The sequence below is a fragment of the Alosa sapidissima genome, chromosome 4, assembly GCF_018492685.1.
Source record: "Alosa sapidissima isolate fAloSap1 chromosome 4, fAloSap1.pri, whole genome shotgun sequence".
Taxonomy (NCBI): domain Eukaryota; kingdom Metazoa; phylum Chordata; class Actinopteri; order Clupeiformes; family Clupeidae; genus Alosa; species Alosa sapidissima.
This window is the reverse complement of record NC_055960.1, coordinates 30,742,294-30,760,689: the sequence shown is the minus strand read 5'-3', so window position 1 is coordinate 30,760,689 and position 18,396 is coordinate 30,742,294. Positions and strand designations below refer to the sequence as shown.

Sequence of the window (18,396 nt, the reverse complement as noted above, 5' to 3'; positions counted from 1 at the left end):
AACCCAGCCTGATCTATTTATTTTTTGATTTCTTAAAAGATTGAGCTTGGTCTGATGAAAGCCAGACTAGCCATGGACCTCAGTTAAACAATGCAAGGGAACATGAATCAGCCTATATTTGCACTAACAATAACGGACAAAAGCTCTTCAACTTTGGCCCGTTAAAATGTGTATGAACAGTCTAGCGACGCATTTCATCAAGGCCCATTTGGACATGTCAGTTATTTGCACCACTGGTTAGATGTAAAACAGCATTTCGTTTCAGACTAGGCTACTGTTACTTAATTTGTGCATTAACAATAACGTTTCAGACTACTGTTACTTAATTTGTGCATTGACAATAAAGTATTACATGAACTAAAGATGACTAAAATCTTATGTAGAAGAAGAAACATTCACAAAAAATCCATCCATCCAAAAATGACCTTTGTTTTTGATAGCTGTTGAAAACGGCATGGAACTGACAGAGATGTTTTTGTTTAAAAAGACATAAAAAATAAATAAATAAATAACATTATGCTGATACCTTTTGCTTTTCCCAAATACAATGTCGCCTACAGGTGTAAGTGACCTTTCATCAATCCAGTTGCAATGGATGAACTGTGATGAACTGCCCTACTTGTGATTGTTTAGAGATTTTAAAGGTTTTATAACAATTCTACATCTTCTTTGGCTATTCTACAATCTATTCACCTTTTCAGCACCAGTAGGGTACTTTCTGTGCAGCCGCACACACACACTCAGGCATGCCAAACAAGCATACACAAAAGTTTCAAGAGTGGGGGATGGAGTAAAATATGGAGACAAATTGAAGTGTGATTTATTTTCGCGGAACGGATGTACAGGACTGAGCGGCGGTCATATTTTGTACCGCTATGCGGTACATCTAGTTATTATTGAGGCGGTCGGTGTGGCCGCAAGATCTGCGTGGTGTGACTGCAACACCACCCCCCACGTCACCTCAGGCACTCACCACCACTGCACCTCACACCCCCTCCATCACCACCATTTCCTGTCCTAAACCGGTTTCCGTCTAGCTGAGTAACATGTAAGGTCATAACTCTTCCTGTAATCTTCTGCAGCATGTGTGTCTTCACACATTAAGGCCTCATCTCCCCACCGCACTGGTGTGGCACAGCACAGGTGCGTGTGTGTGTGTGTGTGTGTGTGTGTGTGTGTGTGTGTGTGTGTGTCGGTGCAAGGGCCTGTGGTTGTCAGCACATTTACAGCCTGTTAACTTCCTACAGGGTCACCCTCAGAGTGCAACAGATGTGACAGGGTCCGGAAGAGGGGTGAGATTAGCATCTCAGCACCTGAAATGTCCCTCCCTGTGTAGTCGCACGATCACAAGCGATACAGGCTGTCACTGCAGAGAGAAAAAGAATCTTATCTTTATGAAGGATTTAGTCATGACTGGAGAAGCGTCCGTCATGAATGTATGTGTGAGTCTTTTACTCCAGTGACAGCCTTCATACCAACACCAATCCAGTGGTGTGTCAGCTTGGCAGCTGTCAAGAATGTCAAGTGTAAGTCACTTCACTGTCAAGGCCGAGTCGGGTACCAATGAGGATTCATAAGTCAAATACTGAACATTGCAAGTCACTAAAGAGAGTACTAGTCCACTGATGTGTGTGTCTGGAAAAAGATAATACTGGTACATTTCTGAAAAGAGATTTGATCAACATGAATTCCCTATATCATAGACGCCTCATGTGGACATTTCACCAATAGGCTACCTCTCAGCAAGACCATGGGATGTTTAGAGCCAACTATGACTGTGAAATCTCAGTAGGCTATTAAGAGTTTGCCCGTTAATGTCTATTCTTTTTATGGCTTCATTTAGTAATCAGAAAGAGGATGAATCCCACAGGACTGCAGTCTGTTCTGCATTTTCCCAGATCTCGGCTGTTTCAGCAAGACTCGACGAGACTGTGATTTATGAAACCCCAAAAGCAGGCGACATCTCTGAGAGGGTGTTGGCACTGCCAATTTGAAAGCTATTCAATAGCAGCCTGGAGCTGCTGCCAAACAGCCAAGCGGTACAGGCCAGCAGTCAGACACATTGAGGGGCCTGCAGCCCGGAGCCCAGAAGACCAATTTGGCCCTGATGCCCACAAAATTGATAATTGAATGTTCTGAGCCCCTTGTGCCCGGTCCCTTTTCCAAAGGAGAGTGTGCTAACTTAGCCTACTTGTGCTTTTACTCCTCACTTGAGTGTTGGCATGGAAACACAGATAGATGCACGCATATGCATTTGTGCTTCAAATCTGTCAGAATTGATATTCTGAAGATGTATGTTACCATGGTAGGAGCATAACATCATCTTTAACCAGGAAATGGAAGGCAAATACAAAAGCATAAACGCCACAACACTAGCTACAGTAGGCCTAGATACACTACTGTGTTGAGCATGTGAAATGCACAGGGCAGACCCACTGCGGATAAGCTAGTTTTGTGCACACCTGTGTTCCATTCAGGTGGACCCAGGCATGTGTTACATTTTTGTTTGCAAGGGAGTCAGCTATAGCAGTGTGGCTAGCGCAGTGTTAGAGAGAGAGGTTTTTTGGCTCTAAAGGCATTGACTGCTTTTGCAGGGGGTGCAAAAGATCCATAACATTGGACAAAAAGTTCCAATTCATCGAAAACTGTCACAAATGTTCCTGACACAATGTAGCAGAGCTCTCTGGGAGAAAGAAAAACAATTGTCCTGGTTGGAGGGCCGGGGGCTGGATGATGCTGTGCTTTTTATACAACATTCGCTGCCTTGCCAGAGAGTTTCCATGGCTAGCACAGCAGGGCCGCTAGCAGTATCCATGATGATTTAAGGCCAGAGTCACTGAAATGCCCAGGAGCAGGCTGAGTTATGACAGCGTCAGGCTAACTGGGCATGAAGAATGGCCAGACAGCACAGCAGACACACACCTCCCTATGGCAGAGGAATGTCAGGGGGACAAAACGTTTGGAGGGTTGACCAATACTAACTTCTCAATCCTTAGGGTTGACCAATGCTAACTTCTCATTCCCCAGGCTCATTATTGTTGCATGAAAGCAAACAGTAGCTGTTGTTGAAAATAACAATTAGCCATCACTGGAATTTCTCGAGGAAGAATTGGGTTAAGACAGTCCGAATTACTTTCTTGTTGTCTCACAGCTGTTGCTACAGAAACAGACATGAGAATCTGTTTGTGGCATAAGCTTGGGTTTGGATATTAGGCAGTTGCTTGTGGCCCCTGGGGTTGCTTTTGGCCTGGGTTGCCTGGGTTAAGTAAACAAGAGGGAAAATGAATGCAAGAATTAGCCAGATGAGCTAAGCCATCTGCTTTTGTTTGGAGTCAAGTCTCTGTGATGTTGATAATAACACTCAGACTATGAGGAAGAGCCTCTATTTTTAACGCTGTGTACAGTGGAATGTGTGAGTCAGGCTAGCCTGTGCAAAGACCGGTTTTATTAATTGGCTGGCTTTTGAAGTAAAACTCTGCCACCGAGTGAGGGAGTAATCGAGGCACAGCCTCTCGTTGCTCTCCATTGTTCTGCTAGGCTTCCGCAGCCAAGCACTGCTGCACTGCAGTGTTCAGGGCTAACCGCTAAATGCTCTCCACCCCCCTGCAGCTCACGCACACCTTGTTAGCCAGTGCCCCCTCATGTCATGAGAACCACCTGACGCTCCCTCTCCAGTGTCCAGGCGGCCCCTCTGCTGCGTGACCATAGTGGTCCAAAGCTTCCAGTAAGAGCCAGGGCCCCTCTCCCTCGATACACTGTGCTGTCTTCGCTCCAGGCTTAGCAGCCATTCTTGGCTGGAGGGAATTCTTGTGAATAATTGATGATGCTATTAAGGATTATTTTCCATAACAAGTAGGGGGAATGACAAACCTTTTCTCGAGAGGGGGAGCTTGGTTCCTGTTAGAGTTTTTGACGAGGGAGGCTATGATGGGGGAATTCTGGCTTTTTCTGTTCTTTTTTTTCTTGGCTCGGTCGCAAAGTGTTACTCCTTGTATCATTTTGCCTTTTGTCTTCCTGTGTCCCACAGTGCATTTGCTTCAAAGCGGGAGTGTCTTTGGTGCATGTTTGCTGGTGGAGGGATCTCTCTCTTTCCAAGCGATGAGAGGCTTTTGGCTCAAACAGCTCAGGGAGCAGACGGACAGGGAGGATTCTGGGAAGAAAAGTCAGGGCCCACGCTTTTGAAAACCAGCCACTCTCTCACTGACAGGACTGCTTTCTCTAATCAATATCCATCAACATTTGAACCATATCAACATAGTAGAATAGGGCATTTCATGCCCTGACATTACATTTGTTTTTTGCCCAGGCGCATCATGCCATTTGCAGGGTAATTCTAGATAGATGATAGGGTATGATAAGCATATTTAAATAATTCCATCTCGTCCTTTCTCCATTTTGAGGAGGATTATCAGGGGTGGGTGTAAAATGCAGGTTTAAATGATCATAGCTGCGATAGAAAACAGTCTGAAGTAGGCTACTCTACTGGCATGCCGCGATGCTCAGGTTTGCTGGGAGAAGAGCAGAAACCTGTGTTTTATTTATAGCTCCTGTGCCGATGTTTATTTCATATCAGCAGCTCCATAGAAAAAAATACAAAGCAAAAAAAACTAGATCAAGTCCTGTTATGACAGAGTGAGTGTGACGATGGTGATGCATCCTGCTCCACTGTGCCACATAGCCTGAAACAAAAGTGTGTGTCTGCATCTGTGTTACAGTGTTACTGAGTGTGTGTGCATATACAAATGGTGGGAGGGCTGTGTGTGTGTGCATGTCATGTCACCGTGCATGAGCGTGGATGGCTCTTCCCATCCCCCCCCCCCCCTGCTCTCCTCAGCATGTCTCAGTGGATCAGCTCCTCAGAGAGAGAGAGAGAGAGCCCTGCGCTGCAGTCAGTGGCGGGTTGCCGGGGCGACGCCGTGCAGTCAGGCTAATTCCTGCGCTCGCCATCCCCTCATCTTCCCAGCACTCCGCTCCTCTCCGCGCCGGCTCCTGGGTTTCAGCCGCGTGATTGACGGCTGGCCCCCCAATTGGGCGTGTCTCCAGAGCCGGGGCCTTGGGTTGCTCAGAGCAACGGGCTCATGTAACACACTGATGACAGTCTGGCAAGATGGGAGGGGGAGAAAAATCAATGCTCTGGCTATCATTGCTCTTCCTGAGCAGACAGAGACTTGGGGTAAACAACAACACAAAGCTGGCCAGTCCCCTCAGAGCAATCAGACCAAACCCTTTGTATTTTTCTCTGGCCTTCTGTACAGAAGCGCTATAAAAATGCACATCCCATATAGGGTAATTCTACTGAAATGAAAGGAACAGGCAGAGCTGGGGGTTGACAACAGTAGGGAATGTCATGCTCTCGCCAGCCTGCTGGCCAGTACAATGAAAGTTTCCATTTCACCAGAGGCTCCATTGACTTAATTAGCTTTCGAGATTCTGGCATAGACTGGGTTACAGAGGAATGAATGGTGATTGTTGTTTTTTTTTTTTTTTTCCGGGACAAAGCGTGTCAGTTTTGCAAACAGGGCTTTGTTAACAAGGACGGGCTCTCCGATCGGCCAAGAAAGAACAGAAAACTTCGGACTGGTTGTCGTAGCGTGCGCCGTCAGTCGCATTTCCGACAGCTGTTGAACACGAGCTGTAGCTTGTCATCTCAACTGAAAATAAAAACTGCGATTTGCACTGCTGTTTTTCATCCATGCCCTTCGTTTGATATCTGTGGCAAGGAGGGAAACAGGTGGTAAACGTGATCAGAGCGCTCGTCAGCCAGCCAAGAACACAGCAGGCCTCTCTTCATGTCAGTTCACTCCAAAACACTAGCAATTCACCTTTGAGGATTTTCAGCTTTTTATGCTTTTAGTACGAAGCACCATATCATGTTTGATTTATGTATTTCTCTTGAGTTAGTCTTTAAATTCATAAGGAGCATTACTGAGCTGTTGTTTGCTGTTGTGATGTGAATGTGCGTGTCTTGTGTGTCTTAACATCTGAGAAATATGAATCAGCTTTGTGGCGTCCCAACAGATCATTACATGAAATTGAGGAACACAAAAGTGGAGCTAGTCATCCTGAAAATGGAGTCTATAGTGAACAAATCAGCAGCTGATGGCATTATATACCTGTGGGGAGACAGAGGGAGGGAGACCGAGAGGGAGAGAAATGGAGAAAGAGAGAGAGAGAGAGGGAGGGAGAGAGAGAAATGGAGATGATGATGCAGAAAGGGGATAATGTATCTTGCGAAAAAAAGATCTAAATAGCTGACCATGGTGTGCTGTGCAATAAACACAATCAATACTGGAGCCAGTGCCATGTGCCTCGGTCAGCTTTATCCTCCAGAATCAAACTCCCAAGTAGCCATCAAGTGCCTGCCATCACTTCTAGCCGTAACTTCAGAGGCTGGCCTGCTTCTTGTAAAAGTGCCCACTCTGGCCGATCATTTGACCCAAGCTGCTCTGACGCACACTAACCAGCAGAGTGCCATCAGGGTCTAATGGGTCCACCACACTCTAAGAGTGCTGCACCAGAGTACCAAGCCCCAAGTCCAAATGTTGACGCTGGGTTGTGGATTAGGTGGTTAGTATTTGGCTGGGAGGCAGGAGCTTTAGTCTCCCCGCCGAGGCAAGCAGAGGTGTGCGTGTGTGTTATCGCATGCTGGTAATGGAGGCCTGGAGGTACGGCCACCAAACGGCCTAATTCCTCCTGATGCTGTTTATTTTACTCTCATTGCCCCTAGACATTTGAAGTAAAAATTTGGGGGAAAAGATTTAATGAGCCGGGAGCCTTTCCAGACCATGCTACTTAAGACGGCTGTTCATTCATCTGCATTTTCATTGCCTTTTCCTCTGAAGACGAGTCTCCCCTTCGTTTCATAGTGTGTAACTGGCAGAGAATCAGGCACTTGGCCCACGTACTAAATCTGATTTACATTCATTCATGAGACGCCTTCCTGCATCTTGATTCAAGGTTCCTATGCAATTTTAAAGAAAGAAAAAATTCCCTCATGATGCTACATCACGTGAGCCTTGAGGAAGAGCATTACCCGCTCGGGCTGTTCGTCGTTCTGCACACAGCCATGCTGTTAAAGGCTTCGCTGGTCTCTGAAATGATTATACACTTCAGGTCAAATGGGCCGTGTTTACTGTCACTCATCAGCGCCTGAAATGGCTTCCGTAATGAGGCGTCCCTCTGACCGCCAGTGGGGACACTGGCAGCTGGACCAGAGGCCGTGTCGAGGTGAGCCGCCCGCCGCTGACCTTCTCCTTCATCTGCGTGGCACACGGCAGAAGCGCTAGCAGGAGGACGAGCGCCAGGCAGACGTCTCCAACGTCACAGGAGATCACAGAGAGATGAGGTGGGGAAGAGGAGCGCACTTGTGCTGACCTCTGCTTTTCCCCCTTTCTATTTTCCGCTGGCTGCTGCTCTGTTGTAGTCTCAGCATATCCATTTATATGCCCAGTAGTCCTGGCCAAGTCAGGGAGACGCTTAGGTGGAGGTATGAACGGATAACCAGCTTTAATTAGACACTTGTGACCTTTGTTTTGATGTATCAAGGCCACAAAGGGGATACTCTGACCTGTTGGTTGACCAGTGGTCCTCTCGTTAGACACGAGTCCCATTCAGGCGACGTGCATCAAACTGTGTGGAGTGCTTGATGTTAGTGCTACAGCCTGTGCTTGAAGTGGCATTTCTCAGAAGATGTCCTTGCTTTCAGCTTTCGATTAGCTCCATCACTTTGTCTTTATCTCCTCTCTCCCCCTCTCTCGGTCTGTCTATCTCTTCTCTCTTCTTGCTTCTTCTCTCTCGGTCTGTCTATCTCTTCTCTCTTCTCTGCTTTAGAGATTTGCCGCATCCTGCTTCATAATCCGGTAGCGAAGTGCAGCTAGTGGAAGGTTAACTCATTCTGTTTCAAGTTAATTGCCTGCAGGAGTCCTTGTGGAAGCTTGAGATGTGCTGCTCCTGCAGGTACTTGGCCAGTCAGGAAGGGTCGAGGATGGGCTCGTTATCAGCGTTTCATCTTTTAACATGATTAGGCAGATTTCCATCTCATAACGATGGCCTGCTTTGCCAGCATCTCGAGAGTTGAAGCCGTGAATATCACTTTCCAGCGTGACGTCACAAATTGAAAAGGCTGGGGGGGGGGGGGGGGGAAATGGGCTTTTCTGTGTAATAGAATAATGTAGCATAATGCATTCACATTCATTCAGAGTGGGAAATGGATACCATATGAAAGAGAGACGGCTCCTGTCTTTCAGCTCTTGTCTCCAATTCTGTTTTTCTGCGGAGAAAAGGATGGATGGTCTCGTGAATTCGCCTCTGTTCTGGAGGCCATCTTGTGTAGTCAATTATATGCACGCGCTGAATATAGACACGGCTCACCCGCTCAAACAATGCTCTCCCTTGTACTGTACTGTGACGTTCTCCAGCTGTGGACGTCCTCCTAGCGCAAGGGGGGCGGGGGGAACCACAGAGGAGGGTAAAAACCATCTCTGATTAAGTGAGATTTATGGCTGTGGGGAGCGGCTCAGAGGCCTGGACAAGTTCAGTATCGGGACCTGGGCTGTGCTTGGGAGCCTCTTTTTCAAGCCCCCGTTCACGCTAGTGCATGGCTGCTTTTGCTGCCCAAATCACCACGACACTCAGCAGCTGCATTAATATCCCCTTGGGCTGTGTCAGGTCCGAGCTCTCCCTACATCCTGGCATTGTTCTCAGAGGTCCTCTGCCATTTTGGGTGGGGAACAGTCCAACAGACGGCAGTAGTGGAGTTCTGTGGAAGGTAAATAATTGTGTTGAGCAGGTGTTCAGACCCATAAGGGCAAGAGGGCACTAGCAATGATGTATCCTCTCAAGGTCACATGAAAGAGTCTCCTCTTATCTATGGCTCACAGTCTGCCAAGTGACTGGGAACAAAAGCATTTAGGCTCTGATGGGTTGAGATAGCATTTAGCACCATGTCGCAGAGTAGAGAACATTCTGCTCACTAATAGGTATGCACTAATTCTTGCCAACCACATCATAATATTCTGATTTGTAATTAGTGACTGTATAATGACTGTGTATAGTCGTAAATTCTACAGGCAGATAATAATGAATTAGAGTTTGTGGTATTGACTGCAACAGCTCAAAGACAATGTGTGAGAACATGTGATGGCCTTTCCAGTTTGGTATGTTTTCCTTCCTTATTCACTGCTGTCGGAAGTGTATGTTATCTTAACGATTTCTTCAGCGCTTCTGTCGATGAGGAGAAATGGCATTTGATAAATGTCACCTGCATTCAATTACTCTCATTTCAGACCCTTCTCCTTTTAGCATTTCCTGTGGAACAAAAAAATGGGATTCAAAGACCGTTTTGTCCCAAAGGTGCCAATTGGTAAAGTACACATTGTCTTGCCACATATCTAACATCTATGCAGGAAGTTGTCTCAGCAAGAATATGGGAGATAAAAGAGTCCATTACCATCCCACTGTTTCCTGGTAACAGTGGGTGCACATGCCCTGCTGATGGCCCTGCTTCCCTATGACATTGGAAAGTGGAAAGTATGCTGCATGTCTTACAGTGTAACACACACACACACACACATACATGCACGCATTCACACATGCACACATGTGTACACACACAGTTACTCTTACAAACATTTAATTCATTAAGTGCATCACAGAGAAACCTGCGCTGCATCCCCAGCTAGACGTTTACGAATAAGCAAGTGTGCTTGTTGATTGATGCACAGCCATAAAGCTCCAGCTGCCTGTGCGCAGATGCATGGCTAGGCCTGGACCAGGAGGCTCTCAGTGCTGCCGCAGGGCTCTCCATCCCTCCCTCCCCCATCCATCCATCCCTCCCTCCCTCCCCCATCCATCCATCCACTCTCCTCATATGTCTTTCTGCTTTCCTGATACAAGACTTCACGAACAAGGGACAGTTATTTATTTAAAGATTTTGGACGCTAATACGCCCAATAAAACGTTGCCGATGAATCTGTGGACTAAACGATGGATCATCATGCATGAGCGGCTCTGTTTGTTTACCTACCTATAATTGGTTGAGTTGAAGTGTTCAGTTGAAGCAGTAAAGATGGTGGTATGATCGGCACATGGTCTACTGTGTCTTTCCCACTAGTTTGGGAGGTTATTATTTTTAGTCTTTACATGAACTCTCAACTACTTTTCCTCCATTTCCTTCCTCTTCCTTTCCCTCTGTAGCCTTTTGCTCTGCTCACCCCCCCTCTTCCTCCTCCTTTCTGGAGTGCTGTTTTTGACATGTGACGCGTGTCGCTGGTGCTGTTGGACATTGGTGGAGGGGCCGTGCTGCACACGCAGTGTGCCCGGATCCCACAGGGAGAGTCTTTATCCTGGTCGCCCAGACTCCCCTACCCCCCCCCCCCCCCCCAGCCCCTCTTTGTGTCCTGGAGCCAGGCTTCTCTCTCTCTCTCTCTCTCTCTGCCTGCCTGCCTGTCTGCAGAGGCTGCTGTCGTGTGAGCAGGGGGCCTGCCCACTAAAGGGGGAGTCAAACAGTGGACGACATACTGGAGTGCAGAGGCGTGCTGAATGCACGTAATTGCTATACTGAAGCGTTTGTGGGGTGGGGTGGGGGGGGGTGATTTTTTTTTTTTTTTTTTTTTGGGGGGTGGGGGGCAACATACCCTTTAATTTAGCATTTAGTCTCATGGTGTACGTGTAATTAGCACAGCTCTTGTTTATTTTCGGCTGTGCTATTACGGCACACCCTGCTGCTGTCCCCAACCCCTTGTGGTGGCCGTGAGCCCCTCGCAGTCGCTAGCCCCCTGCATGAGAATGTGGCCAGTAAAGGAGGAAGCGCTCACGCCTTTGTGTGATCAAGCGCTCCAAGCGCCTCATGCATGGCAGCCGCTGACGAGCAGTTATGCGCGTAGTGTTGTGTTGTGGTGAGCAAAATGGATTTGCTTTGCCCCTTCTCCTTGCTTGGTCTCCTGTTCATTATTGAACAGCTTGTCAAAAAGTCCATTAAAGATGCCGTTTGGAAAGAGCATCAGCGCTCCAGTATTTCTCTAAAATCTCATTCTTGTTAGTCAGACCGCTCTCATGTGGTATTGAGAGTGGCTCAGCATTGTCAGTGAGCTGGCGGCCAGGGCACTCTGCAATCTTGTCCTCTGTGAGCCGAGTGGCTGCGGGCACAGACTTCAAATGAAGTACTGAAGAGAAGCCTTGAATGGAATTCGGAGTGGGCTTGCTTCTGAATAATTCTGAGGTTGCTCACGCTCGTGCTCTCTGTGAGACGGAGACACACTTTTTCAGCGTGCGTGACCTATTTTTTCCCCCCTCAAACCCGCTTGTCAAAAGCTGCTGCTGCTGCTTCTCGAGGAGGAATCTTTCCTTTTTTTACGAGAGTAACTGACAACAAGCAAAGCAAAACAAACAAAAAAACAGTTCAGCCTGCCATTCATGCAAAACAGTGTCAGTTTTTTTTTCTGGGGCGTTCCTCCTGGCAATCTCTGTTTTTCACCCAGAGCATGCTAGGAAGGAGAGCGAGGGGACAGAGCCGAGATTGAGAGAGAAAAGAAAGGCGCGAGAAATAGAAAAGGAGGAATGAGAACCAGCCGCGGCCGGCCTGGGAACCGAGACTTAGCTGTCTTTGCGGCCAGTGTTGAGTGCTCCAGAGTAGGGGATCACCAGGCCGTGCCGATGGCCTGCTTTTTTTCTCTTCTTGAATATGTGAGGTATCTTTGCACTGGCCCGCATGGGTCTCAGCCACATGGGCCTTCCTGCCAAAAGAGAGAAAGAGAAAAGAGAGAGAGAGAGGCCCTTGTTTCTGAAGTGAAGGGCTGGGATCGGTGGTTAACCAGAGATTGTAGTGCACTGAATCAGGGCAACGGGCAGTCAGAGCAACATCAGGGAATGGAAAAAGTGTCTCCCTGCATAACATCACAGGGTTTCGTTCCTCCAGCCCAAATATCTGGCTCATTCTTCCTCCCTCTGCTCTCTCGGAGAGTCTGTATTTATCTATGGGCCGTGGTGGGTTGACCAATATACACACTAAAGAGCATGTCAACACACAATGTGACCCCCCCTGCACTGTTAGAAGGCTGACTGATTTATCAAACTCTTTGGGAGACCAGAAGAGGTCTTTTTCTTTCATTTTTGTTGATTTTGGTTCCGTTTTTTTTTTTTTTCTTTTTTTTTTTCAATAGGTTTTGTTAATTAGAAGATGAAACACTGAATTGGAAACTCTTAAAATGCGTTTTAGGTGTTAAGACTAGCTAAGACTTTGCCATGTTTTGCACCCCATTGGCATGTAATCTGCTAGACAGCGAGATGCCCCCTGCTGTAATGAGCCCAGCTGTTGAGTCTCTGCTGATCCTGATAAGTAGCTGGAGGTGTGAGGAGAGGGGGAAAGAGAGAAAGATGGAGAGGAGAAAGAGTGAGAGGAGAGAGAGAGAGCGAGGCGGCACGTCTCAGAGGAGAGGAACGACACACTTTACAATCCCGCTCAGCACGCCTCTTCACGTCGGCTGTCATCTCATCTCGCTGGGATTTCACCTGCACGCTTCCACTACATCTAACCTCGGCTAAGAGTACTTGAGCAGAAAATAAAGGAATGTGCTCTCCTGTTGGCACCTTTGATGTGGCATTAAAGGGCCTTTGATACCTCTTGTGAAAAAGTCAGAGTGCCAACTTATTAAATATACAGTCTACACTAGCAGCTTGAGTTCTTTTCCTCTGCTTGTTATCCCCCCCACTTTATTGTCAGATAGGGGCACTGTGCATTAGGTTGTGACAGATTGTCCTTTTTTTAAAATGTGGTTTGTGAATACAGGCCTGTTTTTAAGAGGGCACTTTCAGCTGAAACTGGGCCATGGAGGTGTTTCTTTGTAAAATAGGCCATTCTTTGTTTCCAGACCTGTGTGTATGTGTGTACACACACACACACACACTTAGAGCGCACAAAGCAGGAAGACTCCAGTTCCCACCTAAGTGGACCCACATTTGGATCCAATAAGTGTAGTGTGTCTGTAATATTAGGCTGGTCCATGTCTCTGGGCTCCCCAGGCCATGCAGCCCATCAGCAGGGGAGGGGACACGGGAGGCCTCAATGGCATTGGCAGCAGCCATTACAATTATGAAACCCAAACCAGTATCCTGGAAATATCCTTATCCTCATCGTAATTTATCCCTGAAATCATGCAATGTGTTTTGGGGCCTTCAGTATGGAATAGACTTTAAGTTCCTACTGATTTCGTCTTAAGCAGCTAATTACCCTTAATTATCCCTTAATGATTAACCCCAGACGTATATGTAGTTTAGGGCCATATTTAGACTATTATTGTTTTCAGTAATTAAAATGTGGGTAATCCAGGGGTCAGGGTTAATTAAGTGGAAAATCAGTGGTTTGGTCTGAAAACATGCACAAATCGGCTTAATTCATACCTGTCAACATTCCCGTTTTTCCCGGGTTCTCCCATATTTCAAGGTCATCTCCCGGCACCCTCCCGTTTTGTTATTTTTCCCGGAAAACTCTCGTAATTTGCATGGCCATCAAACTTCATTTTAAAATCATTGATCCATGCATTTTTTCTATTAGTCTGACATCTCCCAGGCTGCCAGATTGTGTATGAAATACACCCTACACATACACGATTACTTAGTTTCAATTTCAACCGTTTTGTCATAGGCTAAAACCTGACAACCCAAATAAGGAAGCGGGTGCCGACTGCGCAGCCTGAGTCTCGTCGTAAGCAAGCGGGCTGGTTGAGTGGTCTACTCCAGAACTAGCTGTTGTGAAATTGTTGGGAATTTAATTGATTAACACATCACATAAACTGTTATTGAGTGTTGTTGATGCACTGAACTTGTGTCTTCGGAACCAAATCTGACAGCATAGTTTTGAGTTTTGGAAGTAGGCAGCTGGTGGATACATAACTGGCATGCGTAAGGTAATGGTAAGGTAATTCCTCCCTCTAAATAGAGTGACCGTACATGTGTAAAAAAATGAAGGGGTTTGTTTTTTAGTTGCTGTAGCCAGCAGTAGCAGGTGAAGCTTTGGTTCACTTTGCTTGTCTTCACTGTTTCCAGTGGCGGCAGTGGGAGGGGATCCACAGGGTGCTCAGTCCAGTTCAGTCCAGCCTAGCTTTCTGCCATCCTCAAACAGCACAACGCTCTATGGTGAGAGTAGCCTGCAGGTAGAGGAACACAAAAAAAGTGACCCTAGTCAGCAAGCTGAATAGAAATGCATCGTAGAACAAGTAAAAAGACAGGTTGAGGCACAGAGCAAATAGCCCGTTTTCTGCTATATATATGGTATGTAGCATTGGCAGCTTTGTCATATTTTCAGCCGTGCTGAGCTTGGAAACCTGTGACATCTCACATTTCTCACTTATTAGCCGTGCAGGTGAGAATGCCAGGGAGCTTTCTGAGGCTGTGAAAAAGAGTGCCCCAGTTTGGAAGTGCAGCAAATCCACACGTGTTAATGAGATTTCCCTGCTTTGATAAGATGAAATCATGATAATGGACCCATAGCATATCTCATTTGGCTATTAAGCAAGAAAAGTAATTGCCTCATAATGGACTCACATTTTACGTCTTTGTCTTGGTTGTTATCGGCCCTAATCCGCTCTTGCTGTGGGGAAAGGTAGGCTCTGCTGGATGTGTGCTTATCATAAGGGGAGTGCTTACAGGAACAGATGTCCTCTACTTCTAGTCCTTTCTCTGGGGAACGTGGATGGGCAAAGTATCATTTCCTCTGAACCTGAGAATCAATATGGCTGTTTCACAGAGGGACCAGACAGATCTGCAGTCTGCTCTGCTGCCTCTTAAAGGCTGTTGTGTTCTGCTTGCTTTGCTAGACTGAGCATGTTGTATACTCATATGTGGCCAATGCCTCAGTCCAGCCCTGAGAGAATGGGAGTATGTTTGGATGGTTCACGAGACTCTGTGTGTTTGTTTGCTCCTGTTGAGTTGTCTTGCACATACTAACTAACCAGTAGAAGATCTCACATCAGTCAGTGAGTTGGATGCCCTATTAAGGTTATGTACATAGGTGTATTGTAGTGTTATATTCTGTTTTTTTAGGGTTACTCTTTGTTTCTTTAAACATTTTTTGGATGAATGAGTCCTCGAGATGCAAGTTGGTTTGCTGTAATTGTTGTTTTGACATGTCTTCTTATGCAACTGTCTCAAAGCTCTGTGGCACCTGCGTTTACCTGGCTCACCCACACGCTCTCTCTCTCTCTCTCTCTCTCTCCTGTTGTGTTTGCAATGTGCAGAGATCCGGAACCAGCTGGTGGAGCAGTTCAAGTGTCTGGAGCAGCAGTCGGACGCGCGTATCCAGCTGCTGCAGGACCTTCAGGAGTTCTTCCGCCGCAAGGCCGAGATCCAGCTGGAGTACTCGCGCAGCCTGGAGAAGCTCGCCGAGCGTTTCTCCTCCAAGATCCGCAGCTCCCGTGAGCACCAGCAGTTCAAGTGAGCCCCATTCGTCTGCATGCAACACACTCCTCTCTTTTCAACACGCGTTGAAACAGTTGGGATCTGTTTTCAGCCAAAGCAGCCAGCGAGTGAGGCTGAGTTCAATTAAAAGACACAGCTGCCGAAGGGGCATATGGGAGTCAATGATTTGAATACCACAAGACATCTAATAATTAATTATAAATCATTTTTATGAGATCGCTTTTGGAAGTAAAAAAGTCAACTGCCTCCCATAAGCGCTAAAGTTAGTGATAATAATTCAGCATGCTACAAACCATAATTAAACAAAAAGTAGTCAATCAACGAGAAGATTTGTGAAGTAAAAGGCATCATTACTGTGGATCCCATCGTTGCAAAATTGAGTGTCCATCTCGGGGGCCAAAGTAAGTATTATGTGTATATATAAAGTATAAGTAAGTATATATACTCTTTTGATCCTGTGAGGGAAATTTGGTCTCTGCATTTATCCCAATCTGTGAATTAGTGAAACACACACAGGACACAGTGTACACACAGTGAGGTGAAGCGCACACTAATCCTGGCGCAGTGAGCTGCCTGCAACAACAGCGGCACTCGGGGAGCAGTGAGGGGTTAGGTGCCTTGCTCAAGGGCACTTCAGCCGTGCCTACTGGTCAGGGTTCGAACCGGCAACCCTCCGGTTACAGGTCCAAAGTGCTAACCAGTAGGCCACGGCTGCCCCGTGTGGATTAGTGATACGGAGCAGCAGCAGGCAGCACGGCGTGAAGGTGTTTGTGGATAGTTGAGCTGAGTTTGCAGACAAGTGTGTGGGTGGTGGAGATGTGCCTGTAGGTGTGTGTCTGTGTATTTATGTATGAGTGTCTGTGTGTGTGTGTGTGTGTGTGTTTGTATGTGAGCCATCTTGCTCATGTTAGTGTGCATAACAGCCAAACAGTTTTTGTGTGGGAGTGGAACTGGGCTGTGCATGTTTACAGATTCTCGCTTAATGCTGTGTGCTTTTAATGAGTAATTATTTGTGTGGCTGTGAAATTCTGTGTTTTTTTCTCTCTGAGGTTGCGTTGCTGGGAATATGCACATATGGATGTGGTCATGCATCGGCCTGCACAGTCATACAAGTGCTCAAGCTTGTGCTTTAGAACGCCATACGTCTTCTTATGGCGTTCTAAAAAAAAAAAAAAAAGTGATGTATTTCCACCCAGCAGAGTTATAGCAAACAGTCATTCTTCATTTGCAGCACATGTAAGTGATTAATCGAGTCTGTTTTGCGTGTTGTGCACTACAAAACAAAACAACCAACTAGTCAATACAGCTCAATACAGTGGTGCCTCCTTGCTAACACTGCAGTTTGGCCAAAGACCAGTGGAAGACCGGTTGAGGTCCAGTGGAGTATGGGCAGGTGGCTATCGGGAGCGGGAGCTCTACCACTGGGCCGGCCAGAGATAAATGAGCCATGGACAATGCCATGCTGCATCAATGCCATGCTGCATCAATGGCCACGGCCGGCCAGCTCACTGCGTTCTCAGCAGTAGTAGCAGCTGCGGCCTCTTCCCAAACTGCAGCACTGCAGCCCTGTGCTTCTGAAGATGGATTATGCTAATGTAGCCTTGTATGCTAACGGCTACATTACACACAATCATACACTCACTCAAAATATTGTCTGCATGGCAATTCAATGGGCCTGCCACTTCACAAAACACAGTGGCTTAGTGTACTATAATGGTATAGTAGTTTTAATGAAAAGGTCGCATAGCTGATCACAGAGTTTAGTGTGCTGGTCAAGGCTGACTGCAGCATGTCGGAGGAGAGGAGTTGGAACAAAGAGGCAGGAGACCATCGGTCAGTGAGGCTGAGGAGCCCAGCGGAGCGGAGAGTGACTGTGGCAGCCCGTGTGCTCTGCTTACCGAGGCCCAGCAGCGCAAGCGAGCAGCGGGATTGGCTGGGGTAATTAAGGCCAGCTGTTGGAGTGGAGACGGTCTGCTTGGCTGCAGCAGCCCCCTGGGTGTGCTCCGGCCCGTAACCATGCCGACAAGCTGGAGCTTTTGCTGTTGCATGTCCTTTGTTTAGCTCTCTCTTTTTCTCTCTCTCTCTCTCTCTTTCTCTCTGTCTCTTTCTTTTAAAATGTCTGCCCTTCTCTTCTCATCTCTTTTATATGGGTTATTTGTTCATTTTGACATTCTCTCTCTCTCTCTCTCTCTCTCTCTCTCTCTCTCTCTCTCTCTCTCTCTCTCTCTCTGAGTCTCACTTGTGTGTCTGCATCTTTTCTCTGGATGTCTCCTTTACTCTTCTCTGAAATGTGTGTTTGGGATGTGTTGCCTCTTCATCCTCTTAAGGAGAAGAACACTTACTTATCTGCGGACACGCCTGGACCCTGGCCTCTTGACCCCTGAGAAACGACGTCTGTATCTGGACAGTGTCTTTCCCGGACCCCTAAACCCTCGTATAAATATCAGCGTTGAGCCGTGCGCCTGTCATCTGAAGCTGAGCTGAGCCAAGCTGCATATTGAGAGAGCAGACATTTTGTGAGCTCTGAAGTCTCAGTTAGCGGTCTACCACAATGGCTATCGGCATTCTGATAGCAATGAGGTGTGACACTTTGATTATGAGCAGGTCCCCCTCTATGAGGAACTGAGCTGACATCCTTTAAACACCATTAAGAACCACCCAATGAGACAGTATAAATATCTGCCCACTTATGTGTAACAGAACGTCCAGTTAAAGACTTGGGGCCTATAAATAAAGTCTTTATCCACTTCGACGGCAGTTTTCTCTCTGTTGCCATCAGATTTTAAACTAAATATTTAAGTCCTACAGTTTTAATTTGAATATGCCTTACTGTAAACACAATTCATAAGCATGTTTGGACCATATAGTGCACACTGTTCTGGGTCATGGTCTTGCTGGACAGAATTCCTACATCTCAAGATGAACACAACTACAACTCCCATAATGCCTTTAGGCTGAGGGCCAGACTCTGTCCTTTGTAGTATT

At 46.8% G+C, this 18,396-nt stretch overlaps 1 protein-coding gene across 1 annotated transcript in view; it reads left to right on the top strand.

The window, feature by feature from the left end:
• Positions 1–18,396, top strand: part of srgap3 (SLIT-ROBO Rho GTPase activating protein 3) — an 80,132-nt gene that overhangs the window by 10,147 nt on the left and 51,589 nt on the right. Inside the window, 1 exon segment of the mRNA XM_042089038.1 lies at positions 15,231–15,426. Within this exon segment, the coding sequence (XP_041944972.1) occupies positions 15,231–15,426 (196 nt within the window).